General features: G+C 35.4%; 1 protein-coding gene across 2 annotated transcripts in view; it reads left to right on the forward strand.

The window, feature by feature from the left end:
- The window catches only part of LOC134808837 (MAM and LDL-receptor class A domain-containing protein 1-like), a 91,147-nt gene that overhangs the window by 45,955 nt on the left and 21,293 nt on the right, over window positions 1–23,899 (forward strand). Inside the window, exon 3 of one of the 2 annotated variants that reach the window (XR_010152702.1) lies at window positions 97–216. Coding sequence is in view for 1 of the 2 variants with exons in the window: in XM_063797967.1 (XP_063654037.1) it covers window positions 21,536–21,623 (88 nt within the window). In the remaining variant the exon portion in view is untranslated. Of the gene's footprint in view, window positions 1–96; window positions 217–21,535; window positions 21,624–23,899 lie in introns of those variants that run through there. The other variant, XM_063797967.1, reaches the window with a different exon arrangement.

A 23,899-nucleotide genomic window follows, 5' to 3' on the forward strand; every position in this document is an offset into this window, starting at 1 on the left:
TGAGAGAAACATACTTTGAATAGTCCCAGAAATACATCATTATAAGATAAGTCTATGAAAGAAGTGTAGAGCATTCCTATTCTTGTCTCTGAACAGGGCAGACTTCTTGGAGGAAGTGAAATTTGAACTGCGATGTGAAGAATGAGCAGGAGTTAGTGAGGTGAAGATGAGAGAAGGAGTGTTGCAAACACAGGTCAGTCTGTGCAAAGGCCCTGAGACACAAGGAGCCTAGAACCACAGCTCGAAGACAACTGTCTGGCTGGGGCATGGCTCGTCTTACAGATCACATTAAGGAACAAATAATTATGTTAAGAGTTATGGGCTGCCATTAAGGATTTGGATAAGAGAGTCTTACAATCACGTCTGTGTTTTCGAAAGGCCTGACACTGATTGGTACATGGAGTACAGCCTGAAGGGAACAAGACTTGTTAGAAAGGAAGCTATTGGCTGGGTGTGGTGGCTCGCGCCTGTAATCCCAGCACTTTGGGAGGCTGAGGTGGGCAGATTACTTGAGGCCAGGAGTTCGAGATCAGCCTGGCCAACACGGTGAAACCCCGTCTCTACTAAAAATACAAAAATTAGCGGGTTGTGGTGGTGAGCACCTATAATCCCAGCTGCTTGGGAGGCTGAGGCAGGAGAATTGCTTGAACCTGGGAGGCTGAGGTTGCAGTGAGCCTAGACTGCGCCACTGCACTCCAGCCTAGGTGACAGAGACTTCCTTTCCAAAATAAAAAAAAAAAGAAAGAAAGAAGAAAGACAGAAAGGAGGCTATTGCAGTAATGCAAGTGAGAGACCATGGTGGCTTAGGCAATGGTGGAGATGGAGGAATTTGGGGGAATTGATTGGGTTCAAGAAATAGGCAGGAGGAAACACGATGGATTGGGTGGGAGTAGGGAAACAGATGAGAAGAGGTATCAGGAAAGCTGCCTAGGTTTCTGGTCTGTGCCACTGTGTGGATGATGAGAGAATGTGTCAGTGGTGGAGGCCAAGGTCTGAAAGTGGAGGGGGGAAGAGTGAGAGAGAAAATTGTAAGTTTACCTTTATGTTCAGCTGAGGTCCTTTCGAAACATACAAGCAGCAGTATGAAGAATTCCATTGATATATTTGTCCGGAGCCCAGAGTGAGGTTTAAATAAGAAGAAATAAACTCGCTAGTAAAAATTGCAGACACACAAAAGGCTTGAACAGGCACTTCACAAAATAGATTTTCCAAATGACCAATAAACACATAAGTACTCAACATCATTAGCCATTAGAAAAATGCAAGTTAAAACCACAATGAGATACCATTTCACACTAGAATGACTAAAATTTTAAAAGACTGACAATGCTAAATGTTCCCAGGATGCAGAACAACCAAAACCCTCATATATTATGGGGGACATGGAAAATTGTACAACTCCTTTGGAAAACAGGTAGTTTCTACAGAATTTCAATATATACATATGATACAACTCAGCCATTGCATTCCTATTTACCCAACAGAAATAAAATCATTTGTCTACTGAAAAATTTGCAAAATAATGTTCATTGCGGCTGTAGCCATTATAACCCTCAAACGGAAACAACCCAATGTGCATGGATTGTGAATAGATGACAAATGGTGGTCCATCTATACAATGGAATATTGTTCTTCAACAGAAACAAACTACAGGTCCATGTAACAACATGATGAGTGAAAGAAGTCAGATGTAAAAAAGTACATATGTATGATGCAATTTATACGACACTCTAGGCAAAACTAATCCTTAGTGATGAAATCAGATCTGAGGTTGCCTGGGGCAGAGATGGGGGTAGCTGACTGCAAGGAGGTGTGGGGAGGGTTGTGAATTTTGGGGAGTGATGGAGCTGCTCTGTATCTCAATTGTGATGTGGTTACACAACTGTATGCATTTGTCAAAACTCACAGAACTACACTCTAAAACGTATACATTTTACTGCATGTAAATCTTACCTTAATTAAAAATTAAAAAAATTGAAGATGTGGATTTAGGTAAGATTCACTAAGTGATAAAGATAGAGTTGAGTTACAAGAGAATTGTTATCTCCATCTTGCATGGGAGAAAAATGAAGCTCAGAGAAGTGAAGTGGCTTCCCAAGATCACACAGCTACTAAGTAGCACAGCTGGGGCTCAAAACCAGAGCCATGTGATCAGATGGCCCATATTCTTTTTGTTCCCTACCATCAACCAAGCTCAGGCCCATGGCTGAGCATGATGGCCAAGCAGGGAGGAGGGTCAGCTCCTCTTCAAGGAAGAAAACAGCATGCTGTTCTTTATATATGTAAATGATGTTCTGTTCCTCACCCATCACCACTAACCCTAACCCTAACCCTAACCCTAATCCTATAATATATATATATATGTTATATATATATATAATTCACTTGTTTGTTTTTAGACACATAGGTTGATTCCATATCTGATTATTAGAAATAGTGCTACAGTAAACATAAGAGTGCAGATATTTTTCAAACACAATGATTTCATTTCCTATGGATATATACCCAGTAGTGGGATTGCTGGGTTATGTGATCGAATGATTTTTTGTTTGTTTGTTTGTTTTATTTTTTAACGAACTTCTATAAAGTTTTGCTTAATGGTTGTACTAGTTTACAATCCCATCAACAGTGTGTAAGTGTTCCCTTTTCTCCACTTCCTTGCCAACTCTTGTTATCTTTTACCTTTTTGGTAATAGCCATTCTAATGGGTGAACTGGTATCTCATTGTGGTTTTGATTTGCATTTCCCTGATGGTTAGTGATGTTGAACATGATTTTATTATATATTCGTCTTGACCATTTCTATATTTTCTCTTGTGGCATGTCTTTTAGTTTATTTTGTCCTTTATTTTTTTTTGAGAAGGAGTCTTGCTCTGTTGCCCAAGCTGGAGTGCAGTGGTGCAATCGGGGCTCACGGCAACCTCCATCTCCCTGGTTCAAGCAATTCCCCTGCCTCAGCCTGCTGAGTAGCTGGGGTTACAGGCACATGCCATCATGTTTGGCTAAATTTTTATATTTTTAGTAGAGAAATTTCACCATATTGGTCAGGCTGGTCTCAAACTCCTGACCTCAGGCAATCCACCTGCCTCAGCCTCCCAGTTTTGCCCATTTTTAAATAAGTTATTTATGTTTTTGCTGTTGAGTTGTTTAAGTTTCTTATATAATCTGGGCATTAACTCCTTAGCAGATGTATAGTTTGCAAATATTGTATCCCATTCTGTAAGTTGTTTTTTCACTCTGTTAAGTTTCCTTTGCTGTGCAAAAGCATTTTAGTTTGATGAAACCCCATTTATCTATTTTTGCTTTTGTTGCCTGTGCTTTTGACGTCTCATTTAAAAAATCCTTGTACAACCCAAAGTTATAGAGAATTTCCCACATGTTATCTTCTAGTAGTTTTTCATAGTTTTCAATCTTACCTTTAGGTCTTTAATCGCATTTGAGTTGATTTTTGTATAAGGTAAAACATAGGGGTCTAATTTCATTATCCCACATTAGATATCCGATCTTCTCAGTACCATTTAATGAAGAGACTGTCTTTACCCCTGTGTGTGCTCTTGACTCCTTTTTTAAAAATCGGTTGACTTTAGGTATGAGAATTTATTTCTGAGCTGTATATTCTCTTCCATTGGTCTATGTGTTTGCTTTATGGCAGTGCCATGCTGTTTTGCTTACTATGGCTTTGTAGTATATTTTGAAGTCAGGTAGTGTGGTGCCTCCAGCTTTGTTACTTTTGCACAGGATTGCTTTGGTTATTTGGGGTCTTTTCTGGTTTCATACAAATTTTAGGGTATTTTTTTCTATTTCTCTGAAGAATTTCATTGGTATTTTGATAGGGATTGCATTGAATCTGTAGGACATTTTGTTAGTATGGTCATTTCAATAGTATCAGTTTTTCCATTCCATGAGTATATAATGTCCATTTTTTGTGTATCATAAATTTTTCCATCACTGTGTTATAGTTTTCATTGTAGAGATCTTTCACGACCTTGATTACATTTATCTGCAGATTTCTTGGTAGCTATTGTAAATGGAATTCCTTTCTTGATGACTTTTTCAGATAGTTCACTATTAGTGTATAGAAACACCACTGAATTTTCTGTGTTGATTTTGTATACTACAACTTTACTGAATTTATTTATTATTTCTAGTAGTTTTTGGTCAAGTCTTTAGGGTTCTCACTCTATATAAGTATATATAGAAAGAACCCTAAAGAGAGAGAGATCATATATATCTATATGATCATATATATAGATGTATACATATGTATGTGAGATCACATTTTCTACAAACAGAAACAATCTGACTTCCTTCTTTCCAGTTTGGATCCCTCTTATTTATTTCTTTTGTCGAATTGCTCTGGCTCTGACCTCCAGTACTATGCTAAATAGAAGTGGTAGAAGTTGACATCCTTGTCTTCCTCCATATCATAGAGGAAAAGCATTTAACTATTCACCATAAATAAGATGTTAGCTGTGGGTTTGTCACATATGGCCTTTACTGCATTGAGGTACACTCCTATACCTACTTTCTTGACAGTTTTTATCATAAAGGAATGTTGACTTTTGTCAAGTGTTCCTTTTGCATCTGTTGAAATGATCACATGGTTTTTGTTTTTCTTTCTATTGTGGTGGTGTATCATATTTACTGATTTGTGCATGTTAAGCCATCCTTTCATCCCTGGGATGAATCCCACTTGATTATAGTGAATACTCTTTTTAGTGTGCTGTCGAAGTCAGTTCACTTGTATCTTGTTGAGAATTTTTGTATCTATGTTCTTCAGGAATATTGGCCTGTTATTTTCATTTTGTGCGTGTCTTTGTCTGGTTTTAGAATCAGGATATTGCGAGCCTCATAAGATGAGTATGGAAGTATTCCTTCCTCGTTACTTTTGTGGAAAAGTTTGTGGAGAATTGGTAGTTATTCTTTAACTGTTTGGTAGAATTCAGCAGTGAAGACATCAGGTCCTGGGTGTTGGTTGTTGTTGTTGTTGTTTTGATGGAAGATGTTTTATATCATTATTGATGTGTTCAGATGTTATATTTCCTCACAATTTAATCTTGGTAGTTGTATGTGTGCAGAAATTTATTCATTTTATTCTACATTATCAAATTTGTTGGCATATAGTTATGAGTAATGTCTTACAATCCCTTATATTTCTGTGGTGTATCAGTTGTAATGTCTCCTTTTTCATCTTTTATTTATTTGAATTTTCTCTTTTTGTCTTAGTTTAGCTAAAGGTTTGTCAGTTTTACCTTTACACTTTGTCTTATTTATCTTTTGAAATATTTTTTAGTGTCTGTTTCATTTATATCTGCTGTGAGCTTTATTATTTCCTTCCTTCTACCAATTTTGGGTTTAGTTTGTTTTTGATGTTCTAGTTACTTGAAGTGTATAATTTTGCTTTGTGATTTGAAAATCTTTCTTCTTTTTTGGTGTAGGCTTTTATTGCTATAAATTTCCCTCTTAGAACTGCTTTTGCTATGTTCCATAGGTTTGGGTATGTTGGATTTTCATTCTTACTTGTCTCAGTGACTTTTGAAATTTTCCTATTAATGTCTTAATGAGACCTATTGATTTCTTGGGTGCATGCTATTTAATTTCCATGTTTTTATAAAATTTCCAAGGGCTTTCCTGTTGTTGATTTCTGGCTTTATATCACTGTAATCAGAAAAGATACTTCATATGATATCTGTCTTCTTAAGTTTGTTAAGACTTATTATGTGTCATAATGTATGATTGGTCCTAGAGAATGTTTGGTGTACAGTTGAGAATAATTTGTATTCTGCAGCTGTTGGATGATGTATTTGTCTGTTTTCATACTGCTGATAAAGACATACCCGAGACTGGGTAATTTACAGAGAAAAAGAGGTTTAGTGGACTCATAGTTCCACGTGGCTGGGGAGGTCTCCCAATCATGACGGAAGGCGAAAGGCACATCTTACATGGTAGCAAACAAAATAGAATTGAGAACCAAGTGAAAGGGTTCCCCCTTATAAAACCATCAGATCGTGTTAGACGTATTCACTACCACAAGAACACTATGGGGGAAACCGCCCCCATGATTCAATTATCTCCTACTGATTCCCTCCCACAACATGTATGAATTATGGGAGCTATAATTAAGATGAGATTTGGGTGGGGATATACAGCCAAACCATATCAGGTGAGATCTTCTTTACCTGCTAGGTCCATTTGGTCTATGGTATAGTTTGAGTCTGTCATTTTTTGGTTGATTTTCTCTTCATATAATCTGTCCATTTTTAAAGTGGAGTGTTGAAATTTCCTACTAATATTGTATTGCAGTCTATCTCTACCTTTAAATCTAATATTTTCTTTATATATCTGGTTGTTCTGGTGTTGGGTACATATATAGTTACACCTAAGTAATATATATGTTATGTCCTCTTATTGAATTGGGCCTTTTGTCATTTAATTATACAGTGACATTCTTTTTTATATAGTTTTTTTATTTAAAGCTTTTTAAAATATGACATGACTGTGGCTACTCCTGCTTGCTTTTCATTTGTTTGCATAAAATATATTTTTCCATCTCTTCACTTTCAGTCTATTTGTCTTTAATAGTGAGGTAAGTATCATGTAGGCAGCATATAGGTGGGTTTTGCTATCTGAATCCATTTATCCACTTTATATCTTTTAATTAGAGTTTAATCCACTTCTATTCAAGTTTATTATTGATAAATTAGGACTTCCTTCTACCATTTCATTAGTTGTTTTTTAGATTACTTGTTCACTTCTTCCTTTCTTATTCTTTATCTCTCTAGTTTGGTGGTTTTCTGTGGTGCTAAGCTTTGTTTCTTTTCCCTTTGTGTGTGTGTGTGTGTGTATCTCCTGTAATTTATTTCTTTCTGGTTAGTGAAACTAACCTACAGAGTCCTGTATTTGTAACAGACTATTTTACACTGATAACAACTTAACTTCTGTCACATAAAAATACTCTTGACTTCTCCCCCCCACACACACAATTTATATTTTTGTTACCTTACATTGCATCTTTATGAATGGTAGACTCCATGGAACATAGGATCTATGTCACAACTAAATAAATTATTTAATGGCAGCATTAAAGCAGCCCAAAGAATGTGAAAAACTGGTGTGGGTGTATTTAACTTTTTAAAAACTATGTTTCATAATGTTTTCATGAAAAAGTCTTTATCAGTTTGCTAATGCCTAATTTTTACAACCAGCCACCATAGATTTTACAGGATAAATATATTATTTCAGTAGTAATTGAAGCAGAATTTTTGTTGCTCTTCTTACCCTTAGAGATTGTGTATTATCCTCAGAGGTAATTCTTTGATTTTTTTTCTTTTCATGTTGTTACACATAGTTACCAACAATCAATGTGAGAATAACCTTTGAATATTTTCAAGCATTAAGATTTGTTTATACAGCTGCACAATTAGACAACCAACACTCTTGGGTCTTTACCTCTCAGCATACACCTGATTATTAACTTAAAGGTATGATGGGAAAAGTATCAATTTTTCTTGGTCACCTAGATTTAGAAATATGTAATAACCATAAGCTTGGGTCTGCTTCTTCAGAAGCCTAGGAAGTGGAGTGATGGTTCTCTGAAGAGGCTGGAAACAAAGTATGTGTTTCCAGAAGGCTTAATAGAATATGTTGAGACATAGGCCATTAACACAAAAGTGAAAGAAATGCAAAAAAAGTATGAAAGTAAGGATTTGAGAAGGGAAATTTTATTTTTAAGTCTAAGATTCCTATGAATTATATGAAAGTAAATGTCCTTAAAATTAGCCAAAGGAAGCACTTTACTTATCAATATGATATGACTTTTCATACTCTTATCTAAAGATATCCTAAACTAAGATCCAGTTTTCTAAGAAAAGACCTTTTACTCATGCTTTAAAGCATGTTAGAGGATTCCTACCACATCACATCATGTTGTTTACATGTATGATTTAAACTGCATTTATTCTTCAACTCACTGGTTCCTTAGGCTTCTTATCTTTCCTTGCACGCTTAGATAATTTTATGTAAAATTGATTTTTAGAAGTTTAGTTGCTGGGTGTAGTGGCTGTCACCTGTAAACCCAGTACTTTGGGAATTCAAGGCAGGTGGATTGCTTGAGTCTTGGAGTTTGAGGCCTGCCTGGGAAAGATGACAAACCCCATTTGTACAAAAATAAAAATATTAGCTGGATATGGTGGCACATGCCTGTGGTCCCAGCTACTCCAAGGCTGAGGTGGGAGGATGGCTTGAGTCCGAGAGGCAGAGGTGTGAGCCAAGATCATGCCCTGCTCTTCAGCCTGGGCAACGAAGCCAGACCCTGTTTCAAAAAAAAAAAAATCTAGTGAGATTTGATTTCTATTTCTATGTGATTCAAAACTAGGAGAGCTTCAAGGCTAATGACTATTAAAAAATGGCCATTGCTACTTGCATTTTCTATGAAGCCAGCATACACAGCAACGTGCAACGTGCAACCTAAAAACCAAGCTATTTAATATGTAGCTTAGATTTCAGGTTTGATTGTCTTTGAGGTTTGATTATTGCAGAGATCAATTGCCAGACCAAATATAGACTAATTCTGTATTTGGTCTTTTTATCATATGAAACATCCCAGCCTTGGGTAGAAATTAAGAGCAAATACGGATGTCCTTGTCAGGTGGTTGCTTCTCTGCACCTCCCGTAGGTGGCCAGTGAACTAAGACCATCAAGAGAGGAGAAGTCACAATAGTATCTTAGATGGTGTTAAATTACATTACAGTAACTCATGAACTCTGTCAGTGAGCTTGCATCATTGCTGGAGCATACCTCTTAGAATCCAAGGGATGAAAAGCAGGTACAAATAAATTGTGTATTGAGTGGCTTTCAGACTGCACTAGAATTAATTTTGTTTCAATGTTGAAATGTTGTCATGGAAGAAGTCCTAGATTCCACATGAGCTTATACACTGAGAGTTCACAATGAGATGCAGCATTATTTTTAACTATAATCTAGGTAATGTGAGGAACTGGAGAAAGCAGAATAGATTCTTAGGAAGTAGAAATAAAGAGAGAGCTCATCTAAATTACAAATGATTTTTTTGTGTAGGCTTTAGCTGGTTTTATAGGAGACTACAAGGTACAAACTGAATCCTCAGTAGACTAGGGAAAACATAGCAAAAATTTTCTTTTGAGCAATAAAATAAATAAATGTATGCATATTGTATTCTCCCCACATTGCATGGTTGAATAGAAATTTGATTTAAGAGGAATTGATAATTCATTCTTATCTCAGTTATCAGGTCAAGTAATTTATATTCCTAGGACTTTTATTTGCATGTGTGTGAAAAAGTATAATACATCTCAGTTATCAGGCAGAGGACTTGATATCCCTGGGAATCCACTTGTCCTTTTTAACACAGAACTTAGATTAGATTAGTAGCTCTTAAATTTTCCTAATTATCAGAAAAACCTAAAGTCTTATACAAAAATGTAGATTCCCTACAAACACCAATATCAAAAGCTCCAGAGGAGAATCCTAGGAATCTGTATTTTTAGCAAAAGCTGTTAGTGATTCTGATGGTAAGAAAGACAAATTGGGGAAACATTAGATTAAGTGATGTGTAAAGTAAGTGCCATGCTATTGAATGTCACAATATATTTTAAAAATTTCTTGAGATGAGTTGTAAATGTGACAATTCATTCTAGCTTATCTCCTAAATAGCATCAAGGACCCTATATTCTCTCTTTAAATTTCATTACAAAGATGCTAACTTAAATGCAGTCAGTGGAAGGTAGCTGAATTATAAAAAATGATGATGTGTCAAACAGTTAATAAGAGCTTTTGTTAATGGTGAAGATTATATCTGTGCTTTTAGTTCTGTGGTGTCAATACAGTATCCCTTTCTAGTTGGTAGACAACTGACCATATTAGTTTGCTGATACTATCTCAATAGAATATTCCAGACCTCTCTCCCTCTACTTTATCTGCTTAGCAAACACTTCTATCCTTCATTTTGTTCAAGTAGATTTCCTTTCCTGATAACCATATTTTGATAAACAGCTAGCATAAATATTCAGACACATGTAGAGTTATATTTTCATTTTGTATTAAGTAACTGGCATTTTGTTTTATGGTTACTTTATGGGGATACTGTCCAGGTCACTGAAGACCAGACACAAGCTGAATATACCCAGAGGGGGAGACACCATAAGAGGCTGGCATGAGGCGCTAGTGCTTATTTTCTTCTGCTGTAAGATGCCTGGGCATGAAGGGGAAAAAGCCTGGATGTAATTTGATCTGGAATTTCTGACCTAATGCTTTAAAGGGATTTCTGATTTGAGGCACTGCTTGAGACAAACTCATCCTCTTAAATAGGAGCCTGGGGCAGTGGCTGGACATCAGAGTACAAGAACAAAAAATAGAACTCAGGCTTATCTTGTGACAGATGAAGCTGAGGTGATTGCTTGAATATTTACCCCAGGCATAACTGAGATAAAAGACCATCCTGCTGAGCTGCCAGATAATGCAATGAGAATGGTTTTGATAAGTAATTCCCAGTTTTCAGGGAAAGTAGTATACTAATTTGTCAGAATTGAATACTTAATTTTTATTTCTATATGTACAAAAATATGATGCTTGATCAGTTTGGGAAAAGCATTAATGGACAATTTCATCAGTTTGATATAAAGGGATGCTCTCTATCACTGAGCTTAATATGAATATGTGGCTCTATACAACAGTGTGTTTCTTTTTTCTTTAGTTGTGTGACTTACTGCCATCAAAAATCCCATTATACAAATGTGTATAATGAGAAAGGCTGCCACCTGGTTTAGTGAAATTATGATGAAAGATGTTTAGCAAAACTTTGACCAAATATGTAATCAAAAATAGTTGATTTGCACAGCTAGTCTACATAGTGCCTAGAATCTCATGAACTGAAGATCTAGAAAGTTCTTGCAAATGGAATTTTTTAAATAGAAAAGCCAAAGGGCTTGTTGGTTGTACTACTGCCACATCTTCACAAACTGAAAAAGAAATACAAAAACAAAAAGCCTTAAGAAATTAATGACCCTCAACATGTTCAAAAATTAAATTACTCCATTAAAAATATTCTCTTAACATTCATCACATTAAGAAATCACATAAGTAATGAAATAGCTGTTAAATATTCAAGGATAACTTGGGTTGCAAGGGCTTCCGAAGGTATAAACCACCAAAGAGATTTTACTCTAGATTTCTAGAATTAAAATTATCTATTTTTTTCAAGCAGTTAAGGAGTGATGTTTAGTTTCTATGTTAAAGAGTTTGCAACACTTATGACTATTCCTGTGTTCTTATGATTCTTTGGTCTTGTAAGGTCTGTTTTATATATATTAGCCTTATTGTAAAGAGAAATTTATGTTAAATTATAGATTTTGATGAACTAAATTCCCCCACCCCCAAACTACATTATAATGTGCACATCATGTCACAGTTAATGTTCAACATACCCTCAAATACCATTTTGGGAATCAGAGGCTTAAGTGACACCAAAGCATTTCCACATGTAAATAATAAAAAAGATAACATTAACATTATATTTTTATTTTCAAGGAAGTCAGATTTGAAGAGCAATTACAAAGTGGACAGGAACTTGACAATAAAAACTTAAAAGTTACATTTCAAATGAAATACTATAACTTTTAAAGAAGAAAATGTTATTAACAGCATTAATTTTGTTAAAATAAAAACTTTACCCACATTAAATTTAACATAATTTAATTGAGCAAGGAAAGATTCATGAATTGGGCAGCACTCAGAACCAGGAGAAGTTCAGAGAGCTCCACCCAGTAACATGGGCAGGCAGTATTTGTAGACAGAAAAAGTAAGTGACATACAGAAACAGCTTGATTGGTTAGAGCTCAGCATTTGCCTTATTTGAGCATGGTGTGCTAAGGCCTTTGCTTTATATGAACATGGTTTAATCATTTGTGCTGAACTTTGGCTGCTGTGATTGGCAGACACTCGGTTACAAGAGTATACACTTAGATTGCTGGTTGTTTACATACTAAGGTTGCTGTTTGCTATGTAGGGATTCAAAGTACTACGTAATAACTATGGAGGAAGCTTTAGGCCAAATTAAATTTAATCTAACAGTTTCAAAAGCAGGTATTATTTTCACTAAAATGAGATTTTAAAATCTAAATTGAAAAAAGTGTTTATTTTGGAAAAACATTTATTATTACAGAACTTGTTCCTCTTGTAAGGGTCCAAAGTCAGTTACATAATGAATATTAAGGTGCCATGAAAAAAAAATAAAATGTGACACATGTAGAAAATGTTATATTATTAGTATAGTGCTAACCACTTGGTAGATGTTACAATTTTATAGTAAGAATTAATAGTTGTTTAAATATAAATAACTGTTTAAATTGGTTTTGTATTATTTGTATAGCTTCCTCTGTCATTTGACACCTATTAGTGACTATGTGATCAGTAAAAAAAGCAAGAAGCCTTGTAAAAGAGAAAGTGAAAGTAAAAATTTGAAGCGTTTGGACTTTTTAAACCAGTCAAGAATTAGACTTTTTGACTGTTTGGACATCATTTAACCAATGGTCTTTCTATGGGCCTATGGATGAGTTATTTAAATTTTGTGGGTCTCATTTATTCAGATCTAAACTAAGAATTTTAGATTCTAAATGTTCTCTATGGACCCATTTAGTATTAAAATGATAGATTTTAAAAACTATGTTGTAAGACTGGCCACAACTAATAGCTATTATACAAATGTATAACATATATGATATACGTGTATATCATATACGTGTATATGTTTTAATTTATATTATATATTTTATAATATAAATTATATGTTATATATTTATATTAAATATATTTATATGATATATAATATAAATTCAAACATATACACACATATGTGTGTATATGTCTCTGTGCACATACACATATATATGCATACACACATACATGTGTGTATGTGTGTATATATATTTCTTTTAATTCATCTAACAAATGAAATTGATATTACTCCAGATAGAAAGTGATGCTTGATAAATAACCGAAGATTGAAGGAAAGGACTTGGAAATGCAGGCATAAGTTGGGGAATGGAAAAAGGAGGACAGTCATGGCAAAACTATATAAATGTAGGTAGAAATCGAATTGGAATCCAGGAACTAGGCCATGTAAGGAAGAGAAAGACACGGTTTCAAAGTAAAAGGATGCAGGATTTGTCAGCAGTTTAGATAGTAGTGTGAAATATTAGCGTAATCAGTATCTTTGGCACATGTTTTTTTTTTTTGATAATTGTATGTCATGTAAAACAGATGGGATATGGCATGGCACCAAGTGTAACACCAACAGTTTTAGTTGAAAGGGGAAGTTTCTTTTTTTCTTAAAATACATTAAGAGCTTATAATGTGCTAGTTACTGTGCTGGATGCTGTGTTTGCAGCGCTTGTGTCCTTCAGTGTCCCTCCTGGAGGTTGTCCTTAAAGTCTCATAGAGAAGACGAACATTAAATGCACAAATACTTATGTGATTATAAACAATAAGAAGTTTGTAAAAATAAAAAGAAAATAGCCTTAGCTTGAGTGGTCAAGGAAGGCTTCTCTGAGAAAGTAACATCTAACCTGGAACTTCAGATACAATTTCTAATTCACAATAACTAATGAGTGGGTATGTGGGACATTGAGCTAGAACAAAAGACAAATATGGGTTAGTTAAGGTTTAAGTAGAGTTTAAATCTATCTTTTTTTATTTCTACTTTAGGTCTACATCAGTGTTAAGTTGCTACATAGAAACATAAAAATGGGGGAAATTTGGGATTTGATGTCTCCTTTTACAAAGAGAATGAAAGGCATGTGATGATTTTTTGTAGAAAGACTTGTATATTAAAATAATAAATTAGAGTTCAACTCTTTTCCTTAAATATTACCTTTAATGATATGGAAGATAAAATTAGTCTGATGGGAAAAAAATGACATTTAAGAATTTTAAAACTATGCTTCCTAAATAAGAATTTAATTTTGGCATGGGTGAGCCTATTGATCGGACAGTAGTGCATTGTATTCTGTTAAAATTTTATACCTTATTATGTCATTTTTAGATAATAAAAACACAATTTAATGAAAATTTTAATCAATAGCTCTGAACCTTCTTCACTTTTTTCTAAAATATCAACCAGACTTTTTTCAATTAAATCATTCATTGTAACCTTTAGTAAAATAGGTTCCATATAATTTTTACGATTTGGAAAAACTGAGAATAATTTGTCCTCATTCACGTAATATATGAGATGTGAAGTGGGTTACAGGGTATATGGGTTCTCAGAGGGTATTTTAAAATAGCATGTGAGTGTGCAGAGTTTCAAGTAGCAAACTAATTTCAAGATGATCAACACTGATTCTTTTTAAAATTTACTTAGACAGGTTTCAGGAAGGCATTGTTATATATTAGAGGCAAAAACACAAATGTGCCCCAATTTGGGCCCTTTTTTTGCACATCTAAAAACACACAGAGGAAAATGGAACTGAAATGAACTTTGTGGTTTGTGAATCCTTTAAAAACCGCAAAAAGCAAATTAATCTCATATGACTTGAGTACTTAGAGATGATGTGTGTGATGATATGTGTAAGACATTTGTTTAGATTCCAAAGTAATGATCAGCTCCCCACATCCTCCCTCTCTCTACCTCTCTCTCTCTCTCAATGTGTGTATTCTCTTTCACTCAACAAGATTAGCAGGAAGAATTCTCTGTAAGTAAAAAATCATGTCTGAGGTTGTGAATGGCCCAATTTCTTAAATCTTTTTTTATTTCTCTTTTATTATTATTATTATTATTTACTCTCTGCCCTCAACGCAGCAGAGGCCTTGATGGGAAAAGGCTTTGTGGGCAAGCAGCAGGTGGGTAGTTGAATCTGCAAGACTCTAACAAATGAGACTCCTTCCTTCAGAAGAGTATGAAATGAGACATTTTATAAGGGGAGGGGAAGCTGAGTTGATTTAACCATTCCAGTGTGCAGATACATTAGAAAAGAATTAAGGGATCGTAATGCTTCCACAAATGAAATATTTCAACCATGTAGCACCATCCAAGTGCCCTGTTTGGAGATAATTCTCCACAGATTTCTTCTGTTTGGCACAGTTCAGCCTTTGAGCAAAGGGCGTATTTAAATGGTCTTTACCTTGAGACATTTGCTTACATTCCAGAGTAAAAATAAGCTCTTCTTGCCACCTCTCTTTCTCTGGAGGGGAGACTGGGCAGACATGCCAGCAGCCTATTCCAGCTAGAGTCTCCTCATTTTGTATTTCTCTCCTATGGTGTGACTGCCTCACATGCAGGTAAACATCCCTGCCTCCTCATATTGCCCTGTGGGAATGGAAGGTACTTCTCTGGCTGTTGCTTTTTCCTGTCTTTCTGTATCAGGGATCTAGTGTCTTATATCAGTGTATATATATGAAATAGTGGCAAATTTACTCATTAGCTTCCAAGTAGGGTAAAATCTCAGGCCCTTCATGCTTTCTGATTTGAACTGTGCAAGGAATGGCAAATCCAAATAACTATGGGAACCAGACATGGGACATGAATTGAAAGAAGTAGGTGATATGGTTTGACTGTATGTCCCCCACTTAAATCTCTTGTTGATTTGTAATCCCCAGTGTTCGGGGCAGGACTGGTGAAAGTGATTGGATCATAGGGGTGGATTCCCCCTTGCTGTTTTCATGATAATGAGGGAGTTCTTATGAGATCTGGTTGTTTAAAAGTGTGTCGCACTTTCCCCCTTTCCCCTTCATTCTCTTCCTCCTACTCCAGCCATGTAGGAAATGCTGGCTTCCCTTTGCCTTCTGCCATGATTGTAAGTTTCCTGAGGCCTCCCAAGCCATGCTTCCTGTACAGGCTGTGGAACTGTGAGTCAATGAAACCTCTTTTCTTTATAGATTACCCAGTCTCACATAGTTCTTTACAGCAATATGAAAACGAACTAATAAAGTAGGTGAAGTTTAAAATAATGAATGGCAGCTGACAACCTTGGTGTGAGTGCATAATAGGGAGGACTAGTGTCTGCAGCAGCTGAGGAGCAATGTCTTCTTGTGAGATATCCTACTTTTAAAATATTGGCAACCAGTCTGACTCAAGAGCACTCATGGAGTTAAACTAAACTGTTATGGACTGGGTCCAGCCCAAGGGCCACCATTTAGTCTTCTCTATCGTAAATGGTGAGATAGTCAAGGATGGGGATGAATTTATTCCTTCCTGTTAACTGTGGAATCACTTGGCACAATGCCTAAGTAGGCACTCATTTTTCTTTTTTTAATCAAAAGTTCTCAGCAAGCTATAAGCCAGACATTAGCTAAGAAGAAATACAATATAATGCCAAAAGATCAACATAAATTTTGTTATGATTTTGTTTCCCAAAATAAGAAAAGAGATTTGGTAGACATCATATTTTTTTGTCAGTAATCATCTTATAGTTCTTGACTACTTATATATCCCAGCATTTTATTTTGTCTCTACTATTACAACAATGTTATTATTATCCATTCCTTTGCCTAGTTTCTCACACAGTTTTAATATGGCACTTATGACCCTTGTTTCATGATAAATGGTTTTCATATGTCTACTATAGTAGTTGAAAAACTCCAATTATTCTGCAGTTTTGTGTATGTGATAGAGTCAGCCACAGAGTTAGAATCATAAAATTTGTCAGGCCAAATCTGAGTTTTATTTCATAGAGATTGGTTTCAGGGTTGTGTAAACAATTGCAAAGATGATTTTAAAACCCTTTTATATTGTATCCAGCAAATAGTTCCCCCAGTATTGGCCTAAAAAGTTTGGAATTCTAAGCTGATTTTCTAAAAGCTCCCAAGAATTGTAGGTTATGTGGTTAAATATTAGATCGTACTCTGAATGTGTTTATAAGAATTTACTTAACACCTTAGGTGTTAAAATGGGCTAACAGAGAGCTTCATGTAATGCCTTTCATTCGGTTTGTGCATTTTTGATTATTGGAAAATGCAATGAAAAATAAGTGGGTATCATTAAGAAGTATAAGAGAGAGCGTAAGTATTTGTCCTCTAGGAAATTATAAGTGGATAGCAACAGAAAATTGTTCATAGCTGAATTGAAGAATAGATTGAGATTCTTGAGATTACTATATGCTGGTTATAAAATGCCACACATTAAATTAGCAATTGAGAAAAAGACATGAAAGTAATAGACACATTGATGACTTTTGGCAATAAGTATAGAATAAATGCTTTGTATTTGTTTATTGAGGTATAATTTATATGTCGATTTTATCCTGTTTAGGTGAGCAGTTCTATGAATTTCAACAAATGTACAGTTGTCTTTTGGGATTCAGAGGATCAGCTCCAGGACTGCCGCCATGTAACTAAATCAGCACATATTCAAGTCCTACACTGGAAACAAAGTGTTGGCGCTCTGTATCTTTCACAGCCACAAGTATTTTTTATTGTGTTTGATTTAAAATAAGCCACACATAAGTGGACCAAGGCAGTTCAAACTCATGTTGTTTAAGAGCCAACTGTATACAGTTGTGTAAGCAACCACGACAACCAAAATAGAGCATATCTCCACCATTCCCCCAAATCTTCCATTTCTTGATATAGTCAATCTCCTCCTTTTACACCCCCAGCTCCTGACAACACAAATCTGATTTCTTTCCCAATTGATACGGTTTGGTTCTGTGTCCCCACCCAAATCTCACCTTGAATTGTAATACTCACCATGGGTCAAGGGTGGGACCAGGTGGATATATGGGGGTGGTTTCCCCCATACTGTTCTCACAAAATCTGATGGTTTTATAAGGGGTTTCACCCTTTGCTCGGGTCTCATTCTCTCTCCTGTCACCATGTGAAGAAGGACATGTTATCTTCCCCTTCTGCCACAATTGTAAGTTTCTTGAGGCCTCCCCAGCCCTACGGAACTGTGAGTCAATTAAGCCTCTTTTCTTTGCACATTACCCAGTCTTAGGCAGTTCTTTATAGCAGCATGAGAGTATTCTAATACACCAATAATTCTGACTTTTCTAAAATGGCATAAAAGGAGCTGATAAATGATACAGGCTTTTGAGTCTGGCTTCTTTCACTTTAATGCTTTTGAGATTCACAGCTTTTGTTGCATACATCATTGTTCCTTTTTGGTGCTGAGTGGTATTCTATTGTATGAATATACTGCAATTTGCTTATCTGCTTACCAGTTGGGAGATATTTGGGTTGATTTGAGCTTTTGGAGATTATTAAGAAAGCCTGTATAAACCTTGTTAATGGATTCTTGTTTAGACACATCTTCATTTGTCTTGAATAAACAAATACCTACACGTGCATTGCCATGTCATATAAAAGTGTATGTTTAATTTTATAAGAACCTGCCAAATTAGTTGTATTAATATGGCTGTGCCATTTAGGATTCTCATCAGGAATGCATTGGAGTCCCAGTTGCCCAACATAGAATATATGCTTCTTATAAATTTTAAACTAAAATTTCTGCCTCAGATATAATGTATCTTCATATACAATATATTATGTTTGAGACAGAAATTCTTATTTAAAGTTTATAAATTTATAATATATCTGAAAATACATTATAGTTATAAAACATACCAATTTTTAATATAATGTGTCTGAGGATACATTATATTAAAAACTGATATGTTATATTGGAATTGTGTAATATTTTACAAATACATGATGGCTAAAGTGAAAGTAAGCAGCAGGTTGAATTAATTCCATTTCTCTTATGAGTTAATGGAGGCTAAAACATGTGTTTGTATGTGAGGACAATCGTTTTTATATCATTTAAAATTTTGGTCAGTCATTCAGTTTCCTAAATACATAGAAGGATGAGTTCAGGAAAGTTGCCAGAGCCTCATTAATGTTTAAGCCTCAAAGTTCCAACGTGGTTACCAAGGCCAGTCTGTCTTTATGTGGAGCAGGTGGCAGCCCATGCAAAGAACAGCTTGGATGAGCTGGTTTACTTCATAACATTTCCAAGACGATGATAGTTCTAATATAAGTAGAATTGACCTGTACAGATAAGGCAGGTCATTTAAACTAAACTGGATTTTCAGTTGCCCTTTGAGGCACTCCGTAAGGTAGCAATGGGACTTAGGAGTAAAATTCGACTTCCCTAAAATTCCAGAATCAATACTATCTTATATACAGTGTATAATACTTGTGTTTTGATAATCTTCTATTCGTTCTCGGGGAAAAACACCATAAATGAAAGTGACGTTTTCATAATAGAGGCATTTGGGTTTATTCTTTTTGTGGTCATTTTCTTAGGACTAGTATTTTAGAATAATTTACCAAGCTTTTTTGCAAGACTAAAATATAGGGTTAAAGTAGGGTTAAACCTTAACAGTCATAACTTTGTTCCTGAAGTGTGATTATTATCAAAAACTCTTTTAAAAATGATTTTCTTAAATATTCAAAAGAGATTGAGACTATCATACAAATGGACAATTTTAGTTTCTCAAATTGTAAGTATTGTTCATTAATTCTCAAGAATGCTAACATTTAGAGGTTAGCAAATTGAAGATATTTTGGTAAAAATTATGATTAAATTATGTATTAGAGCAAACCCAACCGTCTTCTGTCTTGGATTGTTTCTGTCTTCCCATTGGCCTTGAATGCAGATAGAAACAATATTAAAATACTTCTCATGCAACATGAAGTAAACTCCAAAGGAAAAATGCCTTGAGCAAATCACATTCTGTAACCTGTTATGGCCCTCTCTGGGTTACAGAATTTTGTCTTAAATTTTCATAAATAGCCAATTCTTTAATTTGTGACTATATAAAGACAATAAAAAGTCTTGGAACAATTGACTCCAAACACCAGAATGGAGCTATGAATGTGTATATATCCCTAAAACTGGTTTACAGCTACTTATATGTACAACAGCCTCACTCTCTGTGAAGTGGGATGTTAATATCAATTTTCTATTCCTTCTCATTAATAAGATAATGATAATCATGAGGAGTGAGGCCAAGTCAATAGTATTTATTTTTATTTACCCTACTTTCTTCTTTCTTTTGCTGTTTCTTCTAAGCAATTTGTTAGCATGTTCTGTGTTTTATTGCAGTGGGATTTACATGTATGGGTACAGGACATTAATTGGTGATTAATTTATATTTGTGCCTTTTCCCCAATTGTTCACCCAACTCTATTTTAAAAAATAAAACAGAGTACGTTTTTCTGTAGTATGTTCTTTCAAATTCTGTCTGCTAGTTTAGGTTTATTGAAAATAATTGTATGAGTTTGGACTAAACATTCTTTATACATTTTTGTTTTCTCTGCCTATAATGCCTTTCACTCTTGATGGTGGTGGGAAAAAGGATGCATTTTTATGTTTGGAGAGACTCATTGTAAAACAGCAGGACACTTCCTGTACAACACCATTAAATGTTGTTCAAACAATGTCAGGGGGACTATATTTGCCCACTAGTTCTATGCAGAAACATTTCCCAAATTAATTAATTTCCTGAGTGACAAATCAGGGAGAAAATCCTGGTGGACCTCAAGAAAGGGTAGAAAGTTGGAGAAAAGTGTTAAGAGGTTTGAGGTCAGCAATTTGACCTTTTAAAACTTTCTTTCATAAGGACAATGTCAACAAATAATGTTTGTGGTAACTTCAAATGAAGGATAGAGCTTGAAAAGTAAAACTTCAACTCCCACATATAACATTTGTGAGGAAAATGAAATGAAAACATATGTTCATATAATAATGGGAAAACGTAATGCATTTTTCTAAGTTTGAGTTTGCTAGAAGTTCTTTATTATTAAATTATGCTGGGATTCCTAGTAAGCATGCAACACATTTGCATAAGTATTAAAATAATTCATCATGATCAATTCTGTTACAGTAAATCTCAACCCTAATCACAATCTACCATATACTACAGTGGTTCATCTATATGTGGTATTTCATATTTTACTAAGTTTTGGTGGAACTGCAGCTCCTGCAGCAGCACAAATGTCATCTGAGTTCACTGTGATTAATGTGGCCCTGAAGGAGATCTAATCACGGTTAGCCAATGTCATAAAGTGTTACAGAATCAGTGTCATGTGAGAAACATTTTAAAGCCCTTAAAACTGTATATCCTAGCAAGTAACTCTGGTAGAAAGTCTAGGAGGATGAGGAGGTTTAATTTGGGAAACAGATGACCAAGGAGGATGAGGGAACAATTATTTGCCTTCAAATACTTAAAGGACCAGAAGGGAACAACACAAATCTAGAACTAATGGCTGAAAGTTATAGGGCAGTGGATATCAATCTAATATACTGAAATTTCAAAAATGGAAACTTATCAGAAATGCAGTGAGCTCTATGGGTCTAATAGGCTCAATGAAGTATGGAGGTTTCTGTTACTAGGAGTATTCAAGGCAAGATTACCACTTCTGGAGACTACTGCAAAGTAATTTTTTAATGGCACAGAAGGTTATATTTGGGTACATTTTAAATTCCTCTTCATCCATTCCATAACTTAATTTCCTTTACCACATAAACACATTTCTTATTTTTATTTTTTATTTTATTTTTTTAGATATTGGTGGAGGCTTCAGTGGGAGATGGCTTCACTGGAGATATTGCGATTGATGATCTGTCATTTATGGACTGCACCCTCTACCCTGGTAAGAGTGAACATTTTAATTTTGGGTTATTTCTAAATCTGTTTACTTGGAAAACTTGCAAGGAAATCAATATTTCATTTCTACAAAATTTCCAACATGACCTTGCTTTTATTCTTTTTCTCAAAACTATTAACTCTGGAAAAGATTTTTTTAGATCCTTGCTAGTAATTAGCTTTAAAGTGTCAAACATAGTCAAGATGTTTGAATCACTTATGTCTATGACTTATCACATGCAAAATACTAGAAAATCATGTCTGAAGTTAAAATGTAATTCCATTATATTTAAGGAGTTACAATAACCAAACCATTTGCCTTATAATTACATCACATTGGATACTTTATTAACCTCTCGGATTACCCTCGGGAGGCACTTTAAATATTTCTAACAATTGTTGTCAACCATTTCCTCACTATTTTATGGACTTATGTCTATTAAAATGACATAAATGACATATTTTCCAGATATATATCGATTTTCAAACTTTCCCCTAACTCCAGACTCATATACTCACTACCTACTCAACAGCTTAACCTGGATGTCTAGAAGGCATCTTAAACATAATGATAGGAAATAACCTAAAATAAACACAACCCAGGCCTTGAATAGTGTTATGAGGAGAAACCCATTCTGAGAAGTGCATAGTGATCTAAGAAGACTGGATATTAAACTAATGGAGTTTGGCACTCAGACTGAGAGCTCTTAAAGTGCACGACAAGAGGGAACATGATCTCCTCCCTGGAGTGATCAGAGGCTGGGGCCCAACAACATTCTCAATTGCCGAAAACTTAACATCCATCCCTGCTCTATCATCTTAGCCTCACTGGTCTGCGGAGCACCAGCTCCATCCCATGCAGAGTCAGGGGATGGGGCTGATTCCAATATTTTCAGTTGTAGCTATGTGACACAGCTCTGATCCTACCCACCACTCAGCATCCTAACAGGATCGATTGGTGTCACCACTGTGTGTCATGGTTTTCATAGAACTCTGGAGACAGCCGAATCCCTCTCTTGAAGGCTAGTAAAACAAGAGGCAGAATTGAACATATTTACTTTTACCTCTCAATGCCTAAAAGTGAATTCCTGATTACCAGTTGCCTCTCAATCCTGCCACTCCTGTATACCTCCCTATCTCAGCAAATGACAGTTTATATCTAGCTGCTTATTCCATATTAACAAATCTGGTTTATATTAACAAATTTGGCTTAGTACCCACTCCTCATTGCCCTCACCACTTTCCCCGTGGTCCAAGCAACCAGTGTCTATGCATGGATTATTGCAATTGCTTTTTAAATGATCTATCTGCTCCTACCCTTGAGTGCTATATTCTGAAAACAGCAGCCCACATGTTTCTTTTCAAACTTAGATGAGATTAGGCCATTCTATTGTCAGAATCTTCCTATGACTTTCTATCTCATTCAGAGCAAACCTCAAACTAATGATAGCTTCCAAGGAATAAATGACTAACCCCTTATACCTCTTGAATTCACCTTTCACCAGTGTATATCTCATTCACTTTTTCCTACTACAAAGGTCTCTTAGCTAATACTTGAGCACTTCAGCCAATTTATGGTGTATTAGTCCATTCTCACACTGCTAATAAAGACATACCCGAGCCTGGGTAATTTATAAAGAAAGGTGATTTAACTGACTCACAGTTCTACATGGCTGTGAGGGCCTCACAATCATGGCAGAAGGTGAAGGAGGAGCAAACTCACATCTTACAAGTTATAGGCAAAGAGAGTGTGTACAGGGTAACTCCCCTTTATAAAACTATCAAATCTTGTAAGACTTATTCACTTTCACAAGAACAGTGTAGGAAAGACCTGCCCCCGTGATTCAATTACCTCTCAATGGGTCCCTCCCATGACATTTGGGAATTATAGGAGCCATAATTCAAGATGAGATTTGGGTAGGGACACAGCCAAACCATATCATATAGTTAGGGCTTTTCCATCTGCTTTCCCCTGTTCCTGGAACAGGTTTCCCACAGATGTCTATCTGACTCCCTCCCTTACTTCCTTCTGGTCTCTGCCAGAGTTTCTTCTTCAGGGAAGCCTCCTCTGAACACAACACAACACAGTTTCTTTCTTATCTGGCATTTTCTATTTCTACTCCTGGTGTTATTTTTCTCCACATCACCTATCACCCTTATGGTTAAATTTCTATTTTCCCCCGTAATGATGTTAGTTGCATGAGAGCAGGTATATCACCTCTTCACTGTTTAATCTCCAATTCCTAGAACAGTATTTGACACATACTAGTACTCAACAAATAC

Source organism: Pan troglodytes, chromosome 18 (assembly GCF_028858775.2).
Source record: "Pan troglodytes isolate AG18354 chromosome 18, NHGRI_mPanTro3-v2.0_pri, whole genome shotgun sequence".
NCBI lineage: Eukaryota > Metazoa > Chordata > Mammalia > Primates > Hominidae > Pan > Pan troglodytes.